This window comes from Pogona vitticeps, chromosome 6, assembly GCF_051106095.1.
Source record: "Pogona vitticeps strain Pit_001003342236 chromosome 6, PviZW2.1, whole genome shotgun sequence".
NCBI lineage: Eukaryota > Metazoa > Chordata > Lepidosauria > Squamata > Agamidae > Pogona > Pogona vitticeps.
This window is the reverse complement of record NC_135788.1, coordinates 50,549,606-50,571,247: the sequence shown is the minus strand read 5'-3', so window position 1 is coordinate 50,571,247 and position 21,642 is coordinate 50,549,606. Positions and strand designations below refer to the sequence as shown.

General features: G+C 41.6%; 1 protein-coding gene across 1 annotated transcript in view; it reads right to left on the bottom strand.

The window, feature by feature from the left end:
• Nucleotides 1-19,249, bottom strand: part of LOC110084866 (prostatic acid phosphatase) — a 38,895-nt gene extending 19,646 nt beyond the window's left edge. Inside the window, exons 1-7 of the mRNA XM_020804560.3 lie at nt 18,725-19,249; nt 15,523-15,618; nt 13,365-13,451; nt 11,097-11,249; nt 2,972-3,070; nt 2,064-2,168; nt 288-420 (exon numbers count right to left, since the gene is read on the bottom strand). Of these exons, the coding sequence (XP_020660219.3) occupies nt 288-420; nt 2,064-2,168; nt 2,972-3,070; nt 11,097-11,249; nt 13,365-13,451; nt 15,523-15,618; nt 18,725-18,847 (796 nt within the window). The 5' untranslated portion in view covers nt 18,848-19,249. The remainder of the gene's footprint in view (nt 1-287; nt 421-2,063; nt 2,169-2,971; nt 3,071-11,096; nt 11,250-13,364; nt 13,452-15,522; nt 15,619-18,724) is intronic.
• Between the last annotated feature and the right edge of the window lie 2,393 nt (nt 19,250-21,642).

Below are 21,642 nucleotides of genomic sequence, written 5' to 3'. Positions count from 1 at the left end.
CAAGGTCTGCTACCATAATGATTCCAGAACTTCTGATTTGCATTGATTGCACGGCTTAAAAAAGATCTAAAAATAGCATTAGAGCAGGGGTCCCAACCATGGGTAACCCAGGTATTCTTGGACTGCACTTCCCAGAAGTCTTTACCACTGGGGTTTCGTGAAATTGCAGTCCAATAACATCTGGGTTACCCAAGGTTGGGAGCCACTGCATTAGAGGAACAAAAACACACCATTCAGGATGTGTGATGCATGTCACAGTGGCGGATGCTCTATTCTTCTATGCTTACCTCCTTGCATCCTCGCTTTTTCTTCTCTTTTGTGTATCCCAAACATGCCATTGACAGCATATGCCAATAGCTTTTGCAGCCTGGCCATGGCATGTGCACCAGCCCAGTAGGGTACAGGTAGTTTGTGAATTTTCTACAATAAAGAGAAAGAGAGGGTTCTTTAAGTCATGCAATTTCTCCTCGTATTTTTTTTTTCTGTTCTGTTGCTTTATAAGGTTTCTTTTCATTTATCTATCTTACAAACTGCTCTATTTTCTTTTGGGCCTGCGCAGGATCTGTAAGGGAGCTGACAACCACAGATTTAAAGTATAGTACAGTAGTCAAAATGAAAGAAGAAATGAAAACAACCAAAATGCCAAGATCTAATGGATTAATTCTGCTGATAGAGCTGCTTCTGGTAATGGAACAGGGATGGCCTCCTGTGTACGTCTGAAAGCCTGCCCTCAACTGATAGAAAAGCCATTGCAGCCAGTTTTCTGATGATGGAGAGAGCTGCCGAGGAGAGGAAAGGGGAAGAAAATTCAGTCCTGCCTGCCGGATGGAGGCCAAGGTTAGGCAATTGCAACAATGTGGTAGACCCCAGAATCTGCTTTAAGCTGCGTGGCTCCTCCCTACACCACAAACATTTGGTGGCAAATCACTTCACAATTTCAGCAGCAACCAAATGGAAGAACTTGTTTTAAGCAATGTTTTCTGCATTTGCTGCTGAAATTCAGAGGCAAACAATTGGCAGCTCTTTAAAATGAGAATGCTGCCTTCCCCTTGCCACCCACATCTAACTGCACGCTTTGCTACCAAATTCTGGCAGGATCTTTTTCAGGGTTGTCCTGGGGCAGGTGCATGGACTAGGTGGTTAAATTCAGAGAGCCCCTCCTCCACCAGATTTGCGAAAGGGGCAGGGCAAACTCTGTAGTAAAAGCCTTATCTGGGAGCACCAGATGAGGAAATAGACATGGGGACAAATAAAAAAAAACTAATCACAATATTTGTTAAAAATCACTGGTTCGTTAAATATTCATTGCTTTGTATTCGTGAGTTCCAGGGACTCCAATGAATATGGACAAATATTGCTCCATTTTTATTTGTCCCCCATAGGAAAACATAGCTTTTCCACTCTGCCTATGAGCCCACTGATCAGTGGATCAGCGTGCTCATTGGCAGCCAGCCAGCCCCACAGCTACCTACCCCACAGCCAGTCCCTCACCTACCTTAGTCACTGCTGCCATCCGCCGCCACCATCCATCACCACCTGCTGTAAGGGACACTGGCTGCCCTTTGCAAAGATGGTGCCTGCAACTTCTTTTAGGGCAGAGAAGCTGCAGCCGCCATCTTTACAAAGGGCAGCCCAGATTCCCTCAGCCTGCCTTAAGGGAATCCAAGTTGCCCTTTGCAAAGATGGCGGCTGCAGCCTCTCTTATGCAGGGAAGCTGTAGCTGCCATATTTGCAAAGGGCAGCCCAGATTTCCTTAAGGCAGGCCATAGCAGCAGAGGCTATCGCAGCAAGCAGAGGTGGATTACGGCTGTGGAGGCTGCCATGGCGCTGGCAATAGGGTAGTGGGAAGGGGAGGGGACAGGCTGACGGGGGTCAGCTTTTTTTTAGACAGTCTCTGGCTGCCTAAAAAAATGGGGAGGAGATTCGTGGTTCATGGTTTGTCAACTTTGATGGACCACCAGCCAGGATGAACCGCCATTTTGGCAGTTCATTCCCATCTCTACAAGGCAACAGCCTTTAATGGCTTTTTTTGAGCTGGATATGCCATAATTTCTTTAAAGTACCTGAACTAATAAAGCATCATATGCATTCCACAGTTTTTGATTGGTAAAATCCAGAAGAGTCTTTATGTCATATCCCATGTTACTTGCCATTCTATTTAGAAATTTCTGAAAGATAAAATGGAGAAATATCAGTAGGCTGGAAACATAGAACAGTTTATAGAATTGAACTAGAGATGGACACAAACCATCAGTTCAGTGGTTCATACTGGTTCATCTTTTGGATAAACAGGTGCTCGTTGCTTCCCTGCCCTGCCTCCTCTGGTGGGCACTCACTCAGAGGCAGCCCACCAGAGGAGGCAGGGCTGGCCACACAAGCAGAAAGGAGGAGATCCTTGTTAACAGCTTGTTTGCAGTTCTGTGTTTAGCTCTGCAGATTACACTTTTACAAAAGAGCTACCTAATACGTTGTGAACAAGGTTTTTCTTCCTCATTTCCTTATCTCAATATCTTTTTTTTTCCAATCAGGAAGAGCAGAAGCAAAACAAGGGCAACTTGGGGAAGGGAATCTTGGATGTTAACCAACCGTGCATTACAACAATCAGTCAGACTGTGGAATGCACTCTCTTCAGAGCTGCAATCTGTTTCCATCCTGACTTGGTTTAAGAAAGGAATTAAAACACATTTTTAGACTTGTGTATGATATTTATCCTACCCTACTGTGTCATTTTTAATGGTACCCTTTCTTGATTTTAGTGGGTTTGATGCATGTACTTGATTTTAATGTTTTTTATTGGTTACCTTCATGTTGGAGGTGGTGGCGGCAGCAATGATGATGTAATGTAATGATGATTATGATTATTTTCAGTGAAAAGACAGACTTATAATTTCTGACACTGGAAATGGCACTTTAGGAAACATAAGACAATTGGTGAGCAGATCATAACATTCTTTTTCTTTCCTTTCCTTACCATATATGACTGCAGTTCAGCCTGGACTTGTTTTGTTCCCATGGTTTCTTTTAGAAGTAGAAGAAAACGTTTACAATCACGGGTGGGATATAATAACAACTACAATAGAAATGTAAAAAAAAAAATATAAGTACTGATCAGTAATTTCCTGATACTAACTGCTACTTGTCTGAATCCATCCTAAATAAGATTTCTATTCCTGAAAGAGAAAAATACTTTGATCAAAACCAAAAGTTAGAATTAAGTCTAGATCTTACAAAGCAAAATACAAAGCACAGATCATCTACCTTCTCACATTTATGTATAATTCTTTATAAACAATATATTCGCGAAGGCTTTCACAGCCGGGATCTAATGGCTGTTGTGGGTTTTTCGGGCTCTTTGGCCATGTTCTGAAGGTTATTCTTCTGAAGGTTGTTGGAAGAACAACCTTCAGAACACGGCCAAAAAATCCACAACAATCTTTATAAACACTTTGTAAACGCTACAGCGTAATCCGAGCAGCCCCTACTCTCTATATAATATATCATAAGTGGTATGGAAGCACAGGAATGAAGAAATGGAATATAGACTTTGAAACCATCAATGCATACAACAGCACATCTGCAATGCAGTCTCATCTACACTTACTTAACCTTCAATAACAACAAAAACAAAAGAAAAACAGTATTGTATTGTAGCCCCATTAAGACTAATACAGTTAGCTCAGTGTGAGTTTTTGTGGGTTACAGTCCACTTCTCCAGACACATAGGGTACAATATCTGGGCCACAGGTTCACATACAATGTATAGTCATGTGAAACAGAAAGTGCACTCTCTTTGTATTCTATGATTTTATGTGTCAGGACATAAAAAATCATCTGCATCTTAGCAGGTCTGAAAATTAGGTAAGTACAACCTCAGATGAACAACAATACATGGCATATTACATTGTGGCATTGTTTATTTTACAAAAATAAAGCCAACATGGAGAAGCCATGTGTAAAAATCTAAGTACACTTTATGATTCAATAAGCTGTAGAACCATCTATAGCGGCAATAACTTTAAGTAATCATTTTCTGTATGACTTTATCACTCTCTCACATTGTTGTGGAGGAATTTTTGCCCACTCTTCTTCACAACATTCCTTCAACTCATTGAGATTTCTGGACATTTTTTTATACACAGCTCTCGCAAGGTCTTGCCACAGCATTTCAATCAGGTTGAGGTGAGAACCTTGACTGGACCATTGCAATTCCTTACTTCTTTTCTTTTTCAGCCATTCTGTTGTAGATTTACTGGAGTGCTTGGGATCATTGTCTATTGCATGACCCAATTTCAGCCAAGTTTTTGGTGTCAGATGGATGGCTCATATTTGACTCTTGAATACTTTAGTATACAGAGTTGTTCATGGTCAACTCGGTGACTGTTAGGTGCCCAGGTCCTGTAGCTGCAAAACATGACTGTACATGGTGTGACAATGGGAGTGAGAACTGTCATACCATATATATTAATGAACTTGCTTTCTCTATTATCTTGTGTGTAGCCATACTGTTGTTTTTAGCAACAGGAGCCCTGTGGCACAGTGGTTAAATCGCAGTACTGCAGTATAGCCTCCACTCATTACCTGAGTTTGATCAAGATGAGTTCAGGTAGATCATTCACCTTTCCATCCTTCTGAGATCAGTAAAATGAATACCCAGCTCACTGGAGGACAAGTTGTTAGTTGCATAATTATGTTGTAAATTGCCTAGAGAGTGCTCTAGTACTATTGAGCATATATAAGTTGAAACAATTAAAAAAAAAAACTGGCTGCCTCTTGAAAACCCAGGTTTTACAAATTGGAGTCCTAAAAACTCATGTCACCTGTATTATCCTATTGCTGGGATATGCCAGGATATTGTGTTATCAAAACTTTCACTGTTCACTACATATGTTGATATTGCCACTGTCACTTCGTGGTTTGTTATCAGCTGTAAATATGCTATTGCCATTTTCTTTTTCCCATTCCACTCTTATCTTCACACCATGTACACTGTATTTAATCCTGTGGCCCACACAGGGTACTCGACATTTTGGAAGAAGTGGATACGAATTCACAAAAGCTCTCCTACTGCAATACATTTTTAAGCCATAATGATGTCACACTACTTGTCTTTTTATTTTCCTTCTTGCTGAAATACAGCAACACAGCTACTTATAAAAAATGCTATAAACTTCACTCGTCTAGTCTAGTCCAACTGATCCATATTTACATGAAGGACGTCTTACTGTGTTTAATGGACTTAATCCTAGATAAGCAGAGTTTTTGGTTCTTTGTGGAACCAAAAAGTGGAGCTCACCTTCTGTATCTACTTGTTGGTGTCAATTAAGGTACATAATGAGTACATCAATGCATTTGTGTTTTGATTGAGGATTGGGTAGTTAATCTGTGTTTTGAATTTCCCTGCTTCATTCATAACTTTTTGCTTTAAACCAGTATTTCTTAACCTGGAGGTTGCAATTCCCAAGGGGGTCACAAAGTGTTTTCTGGGGGTGGGGGGTCATGGGTTGCCTTATATGTGTTGTAGACCTTGCTAAATAATTTCTTCCTTGAATTTTTGGAGTCGGATATTAAAATTTTGAGAAACAAGCCCCTTAGGTGAGAAAGAAGCCTCTACATTCTGAGAAGGGATGATTTTACCTAATGAAAAATGCCTTTTTATGCAAACATGGGGGGTGTCAAAAAGGTTGGGAACCACTGCTTTCAACTAAATATTTTCCTCTTCTTTGGGGGATGTTCTTGTTTTTTAAACCATAAGAATCCAGAGACATCAATGCTGGGAGAAGAAAATCTGTCTTTTCTAAACAATTTAAGTTAGGACTTTAAAAAAAAGCTACCAAAGAAATGAAGCAATCAATAGAAGCAGTAAATTGGACTGACATTGGAAAGTAGGTCAGCTTCTCCCATCTAGTTTTAGCTGGATCGCTAAAGAAACAACACCCATTTGCAAAGAAGAGGGAGTTGTCATTTAAGCCTATCTCTTAAAGATATGGGTGCCACACAGAACAAAGTATTACACATAAATCTGCTCTCTTTAATGTTTATGCACTGATCAAAGTTTTGTCCTGGGGGGGAAAACATTCCAGGATTAGTTATGTTTCACCAAATGCTGTATCTATCCATGGGGTGGGTTTGGGAACGACAGTTTCAAAAAAGAACACTGTTTCCTGGCAGCTGGTTAAACTGAGGTCTGTCTTCTGTAAAAGAGGAAACGTGACCACTCTGTTGCTACTGGCTTTGATGCTACTAGAATGTGGCTTGGACGAATTACAGTGGTACCTCGGTTTACGAAAGCCTCAGTTTATGTAATTTTTGGTTTATGAACCAAAATTCATAGAAAATAATGCCTTGGTTTACGTTCCCTCCCCTCTTTTCCCCCCACTGTACAAAAGGATTTCCCCAGGACGCATTGTGCCTGGCGGTTTCTAGCGCTGCTCCTGTTCCTAGGGCAATCTGCATATCATTTTATGAAATTTCTGCATTACGTAACGTCCCAGAGGACGCATTAATTTCATAAACCGAGGTACGTCTGTAGTCCTGAAAAAAAGGCACCTGCAACAAAATTAAGGCCTCTTGATCTATGAAATATAACGGGGATGGGAAATCTCTTCTCTATAGGCCTTGAAGGCTTCAGGGGAAACCCTTCCTGCCCCCTCAGACTGAGCTATTACTTCAAGAAATGCCTCTTAAGACGACAGCCAATTTGGCTTTATTTTTCTTTTCCCCTTTCCCAACTGGGCAGAGGCAGAAGCAAGACAAGAGGCAGACTCAGCCATTGGTCTGGAGGGGCTCAGCCCCCATTTGCCAATGCAGCCTGTTGAACTGACATCTCATCTCTCCCCCTGCTCCTCACCAAGGATGCCAACAGAGATACAGCATCAGCTAGACTACCTTACTTCGTTTCCCTGCTTCACTTATTAGCCTCTTTGTGTCTCTGGGTATGCATTATAGTTTGGCAAAATTATTCCTTGAATTACAATTCCTAGAAGCCTCCAACCAGCATAGGGGGAATCTGGGACTTTAGTCCAGAAAGTAACTTTGTTGCAGAAAAACAACAGCACAGTGCTGGTGCATCTTAAAGGCTAAGCGGTTTTATTTGGCATCAGTTTTCATGACATCAAAGATATGTACTGTATCTGATCAACTGTGCTAGTCCGTGAAAGCTTATGCCAAATGAAACTTCTCTTTTCATTTTTTTTATTTGTTAACATATATACGCATATCCATACACATGCATAAACATATATATATATATATATACACACGTATGCCTAAATCTCTATCTACAAACAATACATACTGTAAAGCTTAGCCTACAAGCCTTTTGTATAATAACACATTTCTTTCAGCAGTGTCTTCTCATTATTCATTTTGGTCATTTACTTTCTATTTATTACAAAGTTTTTTTCCCCACCATTCATAGAACATGTTCCAGCTTTCATAGTAAGTTGATTTTTCTTGCCCTTTTAGTCTCTTTGTGAGTCTATCCATTTCTCCACACTCTAGTATTTTTTTGATAATCAATTCGTCTTTTGGTGGGTCTCCCTCTTTCCATACTTGTGCCCATGCTAATCTAGCAGCTGTAAGGACATGTGATATTAAATAGTAACTTTGCTTATTTATATTATTTGGTATTAATCCCAATAAAAAAGTTTCTGGTTTAAATTGTATTTCTTGCTTAATCAGCCAAATGAAACTTCTTAAACATTAAGGAAGCAAAGACTCTTTGCTGTTGCTTTTGGTTTTGTTTTGCTAAGGACTAATCTTTGTGTGTCAGAGAGAGAGAAAGAGAGAGAGAGAGATCAGGCATCAGGGAAGCAAACATTGGTTCTGGGTTGTAGTAGCCCCATCCACTCCTGCACATCGCCCTCAACATGCTTATCCAGGGACAATTATGTCACCTGCAGGCTAAAATAACTTTCCCATCCCACCACAGAGGATATGAACAAAAGAAAACATAGGGTAAGGCAGGAACAGTGCACCACAACCCAGATTCTTATCTCATTGTTATTTGCTCTCCATTTCCTCAAAACACAAGGCAAAAGTTCCCTTCCACCCAGTTTTCAGAACTTTGAACAAATTTAATTACAATCCCTCCTTATCTGACTTTGGGAAGCCAAGCAGGAATATGGGTTGTTCCATTATTTAAAACACTCTAGTTTTAATGAGGGAGATTATTATTAGCCTTAGATTAGGCATCCGTCAGTCTCGAAAGACTATGGTAACGTGCTCTGTATGGAGGACTTGGAACAGCGTCTACTGTGGCTGAGGAGGCCAATTCGAGAGTGACCATCCCTTCCACACTGAAGACAAATATAATCTGTCCCCTGTCCAGCTCCTTGATACAATGGCTGCATCATCTGCGAAAAGGAGCTCCCAGATGCATTTCACTTGGAATTTGGTCTTCACTCTAAGAGAGATTAAAGAGCTTTCCATCTGATCTAGTCTGGAGATAGACACCTTTTGTTGCAGTTCCAAAGGTGTGCTTCAGCATGACAGCAAAAAATATCCCAAAAGGGGTCGGTGCAAGGACACAGCCCTGTTTCACTCCACTTTGGATGTCAAAGGGATCTGATGTTGAGCCATCAAAAACTACAGAGCCTTTCATTCCCTCATGGAAGGACATGACAATGTTAAGGAGGTGAGGTCGAAATCCAATCTTGGGAAGCATTTTAAAAAGGCCATCCCTGCTAACCAAATCAAAGGCCTTTGTGAGATCTATGTTCCCTGCATCTCTCCAGCAACTTTGTGAGGGAAATACCATGTCAGTAGTGGATCTATTAGCTTGAAATCCATACTGTGATTCTGGATAGACTCTGTCTGCAAGTACCTGGAGCCTCTTCAGCATGACATGGGCAAGCAGCTTCCCTACAATGCTAAGAAGAGAGATGCCATGGTAGTTATTGCAGTCGCCCCTGTCTCCTTTCTTCTTGTACAATGTGATGATGTTTGCATCCTTCATGTCCTGTGATACTCCACCTTCCCTCCAGCAAAGACAAAAAACTTCATACAGTTCGGTGCTGATGATCTCTTTGCAGCACTTCAGCACTTCAAGAGGGATATTATCCTTTTCAGGTGCCTTGCTGGAGGCGAGGGAATCCAAGGCCGCTTTTAATTCTGCTAAAGTTGTTTCACTGTCCAACTCTTCCAAGACAGGCAGGCATTCAATGTTATTTAATGCTTCTTCAGTTACTGCATTCTCTCTGGAATGTAGCTCAAAGTAGTGTTGCACCCAGTGGTTCACCTGCTGTGCTTGGTCCTGGATGATCATGCCTGTAGCAGACTTCAAGGGAGCAGATTTCTTCTGTATTGGACCTAAAGCCTGCTTGATCCCATCATACATTCCCTTGATGTTACCTGTGTCCACTGCTATCTGTATCTGAGAGCAGAGCTGAAGCTAATAATTGTTGGAACATCTCCTGGCAACCTGTTGGACTTGGCTGCAAGCAGCTCGAAGAGCTTGCAAGTTGTACTCACTAGGACACGCTTTGTATGCTGCTAGAGATCTCTTATCCTCAATGGCTGGCATCAACTCCTCCAAATGGGCTTCAAACCTGTCAGCCATCTTTTTGGTCTTCTTGCCAAATGTGGGCAAGGCGGTGCTATACACAGCATTCTTGAAATGTTCCCATTGTACAGGTGCATTTGCATCAGCTGAACCTGGAAGGGTTTCCTCAAGGGCTTGGGCAAATTCCTCCACTTTTCTTTGATCACAAATCTTGCTGATACATTATGTCTTGCTAATACATGAAGTCCCATGTATTAGCATGGGGAGGTGGAAACTTTAATCAACTGCTCATCGGGAATAAATACAGTATGTTAGTTAGGAAAGTGTTGAAAGCAAAAATGTTTGGGTGAGGCAGTTTTCTTAATTGTTTGTTGCTTTATCACTCCTGTTGAGATATTCATAAAGCAAGGGTCTCTGCACGAATTTGTTGGGAGATGAGGAAGCTGTATATTGCTTTGGTAGCATCAGAAGATATTTAGATAGATCACACAACTTTACAGAGTGCCCTGTGCAAAGTACTGTGGGAATGGTAGTTCTCTCAGGAGCTACTGACAAGTAGTGCACAAAATCCAGGGTATGTGTGTGGGGAAGACATATAACAAGACTTTTCATCTAGCAAAGGAGTGTAGGTTTGGAATTCTGTGGTGGCACAATATCTTGCTAAAGATCTTATGAGACCATCTTATTCCACCAAAGGTCCCACTGTAAGCCTGAGGTGTGGCTGACGATAAAACCAATTGTTTAAGAGTCAACCTACAAAAGGTTCAGGGGGCTGATGAAACTGCCCTGGGGACATAGTGCATGTAGGTCTCTAAGGTCCATCATAAATGTGTGGCCCCTGGACATCTGGAAATTGTTTATCTCCAGGGATTGGAAACCAAGTCATGGGACTTGCAGACAAGTCACACCAGTGATTCAACTTGGATTCAACTTGGGTTCCCCCCCCCCCCAATGACTTGGACTTGACTTGTGACTTCGAACCCACCAAACTCTCCCTTTTTTTCTGTAGAAAAAAATGTTGTTTTTAAATAGGGACTTGGACTTGGAACTCAGAACTTGGTACCAAAGACTTGGACTCACACTTGTGACTCGGACCCAAAGACTTGGCAACATCCTTACTTATCCCTAAACCAACATGGGCCACCTGAACGTACCTCATATCATTAGATATAACAGTAGGTAACATGCACTCTCAGAAAAATCTCCATAGATCTGATAGGAGAAAAAGAGGCTGTCTTGGCAACATTTAGTCACTTGCATTCTAAAACTGCCTAGACAATACAAGCTACAGGCTATATTTTCAAGAATGTAGAACAGTTCCTAACAGACATATATTGAACTTCAGCTCCCCCCCCTTCCTGGTTTGATAACATACTGTATAAATATATGTGTGTTAAATGTCAGCATTTGCCTGTCTTGATTCTCAAACCTCTGCTATTTTCTCGCCATCTTGCTTGTTTGTGCCTTGATTATTTTTGCAAATGCCCAGCAATTATACTGACCCTCACATTTTCCATATACAAACCTGATCTCTGTGTCATAAATCCTGATGTTCTTTATGCAAAATAAAAATAAACAGCACAAATGTCTTTACCGTTTCATCGGATAGAGGCCTTGTGTGAACTGGGACAGGTTGCCAGAGAAGTTTAGGGTTCCAGATTTGCCTGCCTCTAGGAGGAAAGAGCCCTGCTAGATTGGCTTGGGCGCTCATAATGGTTCGATCGTAATCTGTACTTTGGACATAAACCTAGAAAAGAAGAGAAATGGGTGGCCCGGGGCTGTTTTGACTCTCTCTACTCATCTTTGTTATAGTTGCATATCTTAGCAAGATATAAATTAAGCTGGAGCTGTTAGCCCATCGGCTGGCACTGTATGAAATGCAGAGACATCATATACATTAAAGATGATTTTACTCACCGTTTTAGGAAACTGGGCGCAACTGAGATGGTTCCATGCTGGTTAATAACTTCAATTTATTGAACAAATTGAGACATGTCGTGCAGAAGAAATTGGCCAAGGAGATGTCACCTGGTACAGCCCTCCTTAGAGTATAAAGGCCAAGACAACCTGCCTTGTCACAAATGAAGCTGGACAGAAGGAGCATTCAAGCAGCCCAGCTGAGATTCCCCTCAAGAGGCACAAAGGACTGAGGGGAGCCTCTCCAAGTGATAAGGATGACTCTGAAGGGGAATGAACACAGCGTCTACAAAACTTTAACAACAACTTTAACAACTCAAAGTGCTGGACAAGCTAGCAAAACCTCTCTTCTGTGCACCTCCAGGGATGACTGAGCTGTAGCAAATAATGAAATCGTTACAGTTGGGGATGCTCACATGCCAGACAGATAAATACAGCTCAGGCTCCAGTCAACTTGCTGAAATCAATATCTTTATCTTGGCTGCTCCTTGTTCTTGTTCTCAGCCTTCAGGATTCTTTGTTTCCTTGACTATCTTCCATCAACCTGCCTTAGATTGTTTAATGGCCCTGCTATTGGCTGCTATCTATTTGGACCATTGCCTTGATTTATGGACTGATTCTGGCTCTGAACTTTAACCACTGTTAGCATAGTCCCTGAACTCTGGCAATATCTTCTCCATACCTTGACCCATAATAGGAAGCTGGCTGGGACCCTCTGACAGCTGCATCCAGTCAAGCAAAGCCCTACACCTGAGACGTCTTCTGCAGGGGGCCTTCACACCATCTCTGTTGGGCCCAAGTATCCTCCTTGTTAAGACACTTTCTCTCCCTGGGACTTGCCAGATTTTCTTTTTCTGAAACCCTGTCTTTGATGGCTCCAGAACCCACCTTAGCCTCAATTGTATCTAGACAGGAGATACCTGATAAGGTCTCAAGTTCACCATCTGACCCAGATCTTTCCCGTTGGGACATGCTATCCTGAATCTCTTCCTGTGAGGAGGATTTCTCCAGGTCTAGCATGACAGCAACTACCTCTGGCAACTCTTCCTTTGCAGAGAGCAGCACTAAAGATACTGCTTTCCATAGAACAAGTTATTCTCTTATTCCTGGGCTAACCAACTTATTCCACCAAAATCACAGGAGATTTCCCATTGGATAGCACAAGCAGATTTCTGGGACAGCCTATTAACAATGCCACACTGTGAGAGGTTCTTGGAACTGGGGAATTACAAAATAGCTAACTACAGAGAGAGGAGGGTTGAAGTGTGTGTGGGTGAATCTGTCACCCATAGTAGCCTCAGGTGGCAGCTTCAGTTTACCTAATGGCGGAGCTCAATCTGTCCATAGAGAAGAAATATTCCCTTGAGTAAAGCTTGTATACAAGAAATTGGACCAATCTCTCACATAATTTCTGAGGATCTTTGTGCAAATGAAAGCATACTGTATGTCCAGTGCATGCCATGATTAGAACTAAGTAGACAAGAAGTGGCCAGATAAAATTATTTAATAAGCCAGATTTGGGATGGTTCCTAAATCTGTGTTGGGCAGTTAATTTTCCTCCTCTCTTCCCACATAGAAATTCGTGCATATTTCAGTACATAATTTTTCCTAAAGTATGCATTAGTGTATGCATTTGGGAATCTTTTCTAACTTTTGTAGTTTTATTCACTTTCTGTAGAAAATAAATTTTATGAAGTGACTCTTCAAGATTTCAGTCATGATTTCCTAATCATATCTAAAAATGCCTGAGGAAAAACATGTTCTCTGCTGCTGAGAAATGTCCTTTCCTTTACTGCTTTCTGACACCATTACCCAGCATTGCTTGAAACTGCTTATCCAAATCCAAAGCATGCAGAGAAGCTTATTCATCTCTAGTAGTTTTTATCTGTACAAATGTTACTGCTAAGTGAACAGGAAAAAGTGTCTTGTTAATTCCGATACTTGCCTCATGGTGTTTGTATTCATCACTTAAGAGATGCCCATATCTCTTTTTTATGAATTGGCCAAGCTCATATTGCTGCTGCATTCCAAGCTGTGGGACAAACAATAGGAAAATGCACATAAAGATCTTGCCTTTTGCACCCACCCCTGCACTAGCTCATCCAAAGGGCAAACATACTATGGGTCCTCAGATAGTAATGCTGATTGCACATGGAAACATCATTGGATAAGGGAAATGCTGAGCTGAGTTTCTCCTAGAAATTTCACAGCCTCACGATGTCTTCACATCTAGCATTAAAATCTAGATACAAGTGGTGCCTCGCACAACGATGTTAATTGGTTCCAAAAAAAAAAACCGTTCTGTGAAACATCATTCTGTGAAACACCATTTCCCATAGGAATGCATTGAAAACCGGTTAATCCGTTCCAATTGGAACGGATTGCCGTCCTTAAGCGAAAATCCCCATAGGAAACATCGTTGAGAGAAACGCGGTTCCCCAATTGAAATGCATTGAAGCCGACTCAATGCATTTGAATGGGTTTGCGAAGTCCCTTTTCGCTCCTGTAAAAGTGCCTTAAACTGTTTGAAAAGTGTTTTAAATGCTTGCAATCGTTAGCCCACCTCCTGAAACCTATGCAAACTTAATTTAGTGTTGTTCTGAGTCTTCGTTAATTTTTGGTGATTTTTTGTTTTCTCCATTGAAAGCCATTGGACGCACCTTTGCATTGATCACAGAGGTTTTAAGATGCCACACAGAAGTGTCTCCTTACCCGTACAGTGAACAGGCCTCTCCTCTGCCCCACATTTTTTGTTTTCCTTAACTCGGAAGTGAACACATTTTCTTTTCACAGTAGATGAGTGGCTATTCATGACAATGTATGGTGTAATTATCTTTCCAACAACATTGAGTGCTACATATCTCAACTTAATTCCAGGATGATGGCTGTGAGCATAAATTTTAACTCTTCAGACTGTGACTGGATAGTGGGAAACCAGTTCTCACAATCCATCCAATATATGGTAGCTTCATTGCATTGTTAAAATAAAGCAAACAATGTTTTCTGGTATCCTGCTTTAGGTTACATGTGTCATTGATATCTCAGAGAGAATAATGTCCTTTATATCTTGCCACTTAGGGTCAAAGTACATTATTACAAGATGGGATCCATTATGTGTTGAAAATGTAAAATTATCACAACAGGAGCTTTTCACACCTCCTGGAGTTGGCAAATTAGCTTGTCTTGTTTTGTGATTGTTGATAAGCATAGGTTTTAGTTGCAAATATAATCGCTCAGTTGTGGTGCTCTACTGCAAACATATTTGTGGACTATTAATGGATTTTTAGATTCTAATGATAGGCTATCCTTGACATATACAGTAATTTGGTCCCCAAACACAATGTAAGAAGGTGCATAGTGCAGGATTTCTCCAAAAACTAAGGGGTACACAGTTTATGGTCTCAGATTATGGGGGATCTACACACACATATGCATGTGCATGCACATGCGCGCGCATGCGCACGCGTGTGCGCGCGCGCACACACACACACACACAGTTTTGTGCCATACGTTGAGTCAGATCATTGGTCCATCTCTCCCAGTATTGTCTACACCAGCAGGCAGAAACTCTCAAGGGCTTCAAGCAAGAGTTTTCCTAGCTGCTGTCATGAGTTAAACCTGGGGTCTTCTGCATGTGAGAAAGGTGCTCTGCAGCTGAACTCAATATGCTCTTCCCAACTGAAGACAATTTTATATATCAGAGACAAGGAATTAAACATTGCTGGACTCCTACTCCGATCAACTGCCTATCTGTTTAACCAAAGGGTGAGGATGATGGGAGCTGGAACTCCTGCACCAGTATTTACCATTCCTGGTACAGTATATGTCATCCACTAATCCTTATAGTTCATTAAGCCATAGAATGAATGTGAACAGATGGAAGAGAACATAAGAAACTGGTTACAGCAACTCTTTAAAACAAGAAGGAATATTAAAATATGCCCTTATTAATGCAAATGAGGACTTGAATCAAGGTGTTATCTTGAGTCCATTGCACCAAAGGTGATGTGGAAATTAGTGGAAACTGAAATAATGCTTCTGTAATATGTTTAGATTAAGGAGTATAGTTCCATAATCTAAACATATTTGGAAGCTGTTCAGACCTTAGTGAGTTGTCCATATCCTTGTGTCCAAGCATCTTCCTTGACCACATTTGTTGGAAAAGTTGAAATTGGACTTCTGTCGCCATGTCGGAAAACCTGGTGAAATGGTTTGAAGATTGTATTAGTTACAGGGGTGTTGGGGAAAATAATTACAAGATCAGTGCTGGAGAAGCCCTTAGCTTTCTACGTATTTGTTTATCTGTCCAGGCATATATACTTGCATGTTTAATATCTGTGTGGGAAAAACTGGAACAGAACGTCCTACATAAAGTCAATGATTTTGCCGCCTGATGCACAGCAATAAATTATGTCCCCAGCTGCTTACAAGTAACAGGTTACAAGTGATAGAGTTACCTGGAACTAGTTACTTATGAGGATATAACAAAATTACATTCTACTGACTGAGATAAAAATTATTTAATGATGTCCTGAGTAACATTTTCTAATCTTTAGTACAATCTAACAGGATTTTTTGTTCATGTTTTATGCTTCTTGAAAACTACTGAAGTAATGGAAAAGTAATGATCAGTGTAACAAATTACTTTTTCAATTAAAACAGTTTGTTTACAAACATAATAATGGATAATGGGGAACAAACTATTTTCAAAACATTATTTTCCAAGTTCTTCCCTAGCCTAACCAAGTTGAAGTCTACAGGTAACCCCTGTTTTGGTACAAGCAGCAGAGGATCCCACAAGTACTGCTTCTCCTCCCTAGCAATGAAATACTGTGCAATTGCTGGTGGTTATATAACTGTTTGCTGCTCTTTCTTGTCACCCCAGATCTGTTACTCTGAGGTAGCTACTTCACTCTATTTCATGCAGAGGTGGACAAATTGGTCTGTAAGTCATACAAGGCACCTGAGGTGTTGTTGTTGTTGTTTTTTGCAGCCCTAGGCATCTAAAAAGCTAACTCCCAAATGTTTGGGCCTAAGAATGGCAAATTATGCACCTAAAAGGCGCTGGGAGATTAAATTTGCAATTTCATGCATGTATCCTTGGGCCTGTCTCAGGCTGGGGGGAGCTGTCACTTACTATAGACAAAGTTTTTCAATCTGGTCATCCCCATTTCCCAAAGAGAAGAGTTGTATAAAAAGGTTATTAGGGGAAATGAGACAGGTATGGTCTTTGTACCCCACAAATTGCCTGCTCTGCCTTAAGGGAAGGACCCACAGTGCAAAAGGAAACAAATACAGTGGTGCCTCGCATAGCGAGATTAATCCGTTCCGGATTAACCTTCGCTATGCTGAAGCATCGTTGAACGGGGCAGGGAATTCCATTGGAACGCATTAAACATGGTTTAATGCGTTCCAAATGGGCCAAATACTCACCGTTCAGCGATGCTTCTTAATGGCCGGCAGCCATTTTCATGCCCTCGCCTCGCTTAACGAGGGCGCGAAAACACTGCGCGCGGCCATTTTGGGCCATTTCCGGGCTTCCGGCAGCCATTTTGGCCACCGAACAGCTGATCGTCGGGCTTCGTTTTGCGAAGATCGGTAAGGAAAACGCTTACTGGTCTTCGCAAAGCGAATTTTGCCCTATTAGAAAAACGTTGAGCGATCGCATCAGCGATCCGAAAAAACGGATCGCTATGCGATTTCGTCGTTATACGGTGCGCTCGTTAAGCGAGGCACCACTGTAGTTCTCTGTTTAAAGTAATTAGACCTGTTTGGACAGAGGAGCACTGAATGCTATACAGTTGCAAAGCTTTTAGCTATACTGTTCCACTAAGACTAGAGGAATTTTTACAGTGGCCCAGAGGTAGATATGCCAGCACAAATGTTTAGCATTGGAGTGTACATTAAATATAGGTGGGGACCAATTTAGAGGAAGTTATGCAAACAAATAGTCTTGAAATCAATGGGGCAAAAGAACTTTGCAACTCAAGCTTCATCATGTTTACTCAGAAGTCTGATTGTTTTTCTTGTTGACATCCTGTGTGCTGAAGCCATCTGGTATAATTTAACATGATTAAAACCAATGAGTTTCATTCAGTGGATACCGATTGACAGGAGAGGTTACTCATAGTCCAAAACTCATTTATGTTCTTCATATTTTTTTCCTAAAAATGAAAGATGGATGATCCAGAGGATTTTCTCAACCATCTATAGGTAAAATTGGGAGAAATATTAAGGACTTCTTTAAGTGCAACACCATTTTTGTAGGCAGCAACGTACTTCATATGGCCCATAAAACCCTAGGTACATATGGTTTAACTGAGGTGTACTCGAAGACAAGCCAAAGTTAACAAAGCAAGAGAACTCACAGTAATGGAATGTCAACATGCATTTGAACAGATGAAGAGTTTAACATAAATGTAATCCAAACATTTGTCAGAGTACTGAACAATTTTAAGAGAACAGGTTTGGTAGCATGAAACAGATATAGAAAATATAACCAAACAACAATGTAGGCATTGGACTGAGTTCCTACTCCAGTCCTCTGAAGATGCCGGCCACAGAGACTGGTGAAACGTCAGGAAGAACAACCTTCAGAACACGGCCAAAGAGCCCAAAAAACCCACAACAACCATCAGATCGTGGCCGTCAAAGCCTTCGAGAATACAATGTAGGCATTCTTTGTGATTAGAGAAAAAGCAATCCTTTTTTTCAACCACTACGAATCAGATGTATTGCTAAATTCTAAATTCTTATTATGCACAAGTGTGACCGTTTTCTTTACCCCTTAGCCCGAGACCAGCAACAACGAATTTAAAATTGAACACTGATTTTTTTCTTTAAAAAATATTAACACAGCACTAATATACGAAGAGTGAGAAAAATTGAAAATGATGGTCTGTGCATAGTGTTCAAGACGCAAGATCAGTAGTGTGGGTGATAAAATCAGCCATACATTTTTAAAAGTTATGGGCCAACGATGAATAAGTAAGTATACTTTTGATACTAGACATTAATGACAAAGTTAAATCAGGGACTGAAATTACATTTTTTTTTAAAAAAAAACTAACCCTGATTCTTCAGCCTCGCATTCTAAACATTTTGCATCAATATATTGATACCTTGTGTTGAGTATTGTTTCTTTATCTTGTAAGAAAATGAGATAGCAAAGGGAAGCAAAGAATTTCAGTCAAGCAGAAATGGACAGTGTGAGATTATTCACAGGATTGCATTGTAGAAAGGAGAACTGTCGATGCAAACTACAAGACACTGTTTGTCAACTGTGAGAAGAAAGGTTGTACTTACTGCAATCACGGACCTTAGCTCCCTTCCTGTGGTGCTTTGGAGAAGAAAGGCAAAGAAGAAGCTAAAGAAAGAAAAGCCAAAAAGACGGAAACTGCACACTGGGCACACCCTTGACATGCCCATCCTGAAAGCAGGATGGAAAAGCTTTTTGGTGAAAATAGTCCATGAGGAAAAAGCTGTGCTTTATAAAGAGCAAACAAATGGGTGGAGACTCTCTCTCTCTGCTTATTTCATCTTGTAGTTTAATTTGATCATTATGACTACTGATTTATGCATTTATCATGTACTTCGGTACAGGAAGTACATTGGGGTTAAATGACCACCACACTTTCCACACAATAGATGCCTCAAGGCTTGCTCTGCATCCAACCCTCACCCACTACTAAACCCTGCCAGTTCAGTCTGCAGTGGCAATGGGTATAAGCTGTGAGGTGGTAGCCACTCGTTGAAATCTAAGTTCAACAGAAGCCTTGTTTTTCCACAATGGTCCAAGACATTTTGCTGCCTGAGATGAAGTACAACCTGGAACTCCTCTCCCATGTTCCATACGCAGCAGCTGACTAGACTGCCAGTTGAGTCTCATCTCAGCATTGGTAATGGGACAACATGCTCCACCACACTTGAGGGTGGGAAGATGAGAAAGATCAGCTATGTGGCACACACAGCTACATTATCAAAGAGCAGTGAATGGCTGTGGAAGAATAAAAAAAGATACTCGGTATTTATCACCTGAGGTGATACTATATTCTTCCTGTGGAAATCCAGCCCCCCCTTACATAATCATCACCCTGTTTCATTTTATAGTATTACTGTGAGGTCATAATAGGCCTCCCATTTGGTCAGACCAAAGACCAAACTGGAGTGACGTCCTGTCTCACCAGGGCCAACCAGATACCTGTGGGAAACCCACAAGTAGGGTTTCCAAGTCTCTTGATGGCGTGCAGCAATTCAGGGAATAGCTGTGCATACTCAGGGCTTCAGGCAGGGGAAGAAAAACCTTGTGGCGCTGAAGGAGGAGAGAGATTGTTTTTTGTCTATGCGGTAGCTTTAAAATTGGGAGCTCTACCCATCTCCCACTGGTGACTGGGCTTACTGGCTCAGTGTGCAGGTGTTTTTACGTGTGTTGTGCTTGTAAAATATAAGTTCACTAAAAAACCAATAGCAAGGGGCGAGACTGAGGAGGGAGGCAGTGGGTGCATACACCTAGAGCTCTAATACCATTTGGAGGGAGGGAGGGAGGGGAAAGCCAGCACTGTGCGCTGTTCTCTTGTATTCTTAAAATAAGAAGTGTAGGTATGGTTTCTTTCCAAAAGAGAAAAAGTGCTCTGCTAACCATTCCAATTTTGTTGTTGTTGTTGTTTAGTCATTAAGTCGTGCCCGACTCTTCGTGACCCCATGGACCAGAGCATGCCCAGCCCTCCTGTCTTCAACTGCCTCCTGGAGTTTGGTTAAATTCATGTTGGTACCTTTGGTGACACTGTCCAATCATCTCATCCTCTGTCGTCCCCTTCTCCTCTTGCCTTCACACTTTCCCAGGGAGGTCTTTTCCAGGGAGTCTTCTCTTTTCATGAGATGGCCAAAGTATTGGAGCCTCAGCTTTAGGATCTGTCCTTCCAGTGAGCACTCAGGGTTATTTTCCTTCAAAATGGATAGGTTTGTTCTCTTTGCAATCCAGGGGACTCTCAAGAGTCTCCTCCAGCACCACAATTCAAAAGGATCAATTCTTTGGTGGTCAGCTTTCTTTATGGTCTAGCTCTCAGTTCAATACATCGTTACTGAAAAAACCATAGCTTTGACTATGCGGGCCCTTGTCGGCAATGTGATATATCTGCTTTTTAAGATGCTGCCAAGATTTGTCATCACTCTCCTCCCAAGAAGCAGGTGTCTTTTAATTTCATGGCTGCTGTCCCCATCTGCAGTGATCATGGAGCCCAAGAAGGTAAAATCTGTCACTGCCTCATTATCTTCCCCTTCTATTTGCTAGGAGGTGATGGGACCAGTGTCCATGATCTTAGTTTTTTGGATGTGGAGCTTCAGACAATTTTTCTTGCACTCTCCTCTTTCACCCTCGAAGGGACGTGGTGGCACTGTGGGCTAAACCGCAGAAGCCTGTGCTGCAGGGTCAGAAGACCAAGCAGTCGTAAGATCGAATCCACGTGACGGAGTGAGCACCTGTTGCTTGTCACAGCTCCTAGCGGTTCGAAAGCATGCAAATGCAAGTAGATTAATAGGGACCACCTAGGTGGGAAGGTAACAGTGTTCCATGTCTAAGTCGCACTGGCCATGTGACCACAGAAGATTGTCTTCGGATAAAACACTGGCTCTATGGCTTGGAAACAGGGATGAGCACCGCCCCCTAGAGTCGAACAAGACTGGACAAAAATTGTCAAGGGGAAACTTTACCTTTACCTTTCACCCTCATTAAGAGGTTCTTTAATTCCTCCTCACTTTCTGCCATCAGAGTGGTATCATTTGCATAGCTGAGGTTGTTGATATTTCTTCTGGCAATCTTAATTCCGGCTTGGGATTCATCCAGTCCAGCCTTTCGCATGATGTATTCTGCATATAAGTTAAATAAGCAGGGAGACAATATACAGCTTTGCCATACTCCTTTCTCAATTTTGAACCAATCAGTTCTTCCATATCTGGTTCTAACTGTTGCTTCCTGTCCCACATATAGATTTCTCAGGAAGTAGATAAGGTGGTCAGGCACTCCCATTTCTTTAAGAACTTGCCACAGTTTGCTGTGGTCCACACAGTGAAAGGCTTTTGCATAGTCAATGAAGCAGAAGTAGATGTTTTTCTGGAATTCTCTGGCTTTCTCCATCATCCAGCGCATGTTGGTTTCTAGTTCCTCTGCCCTTCAAAATCCAGCTTGTACTTCAGGGAGTTCTCAGTCCACATACTGCTGAAGCCTC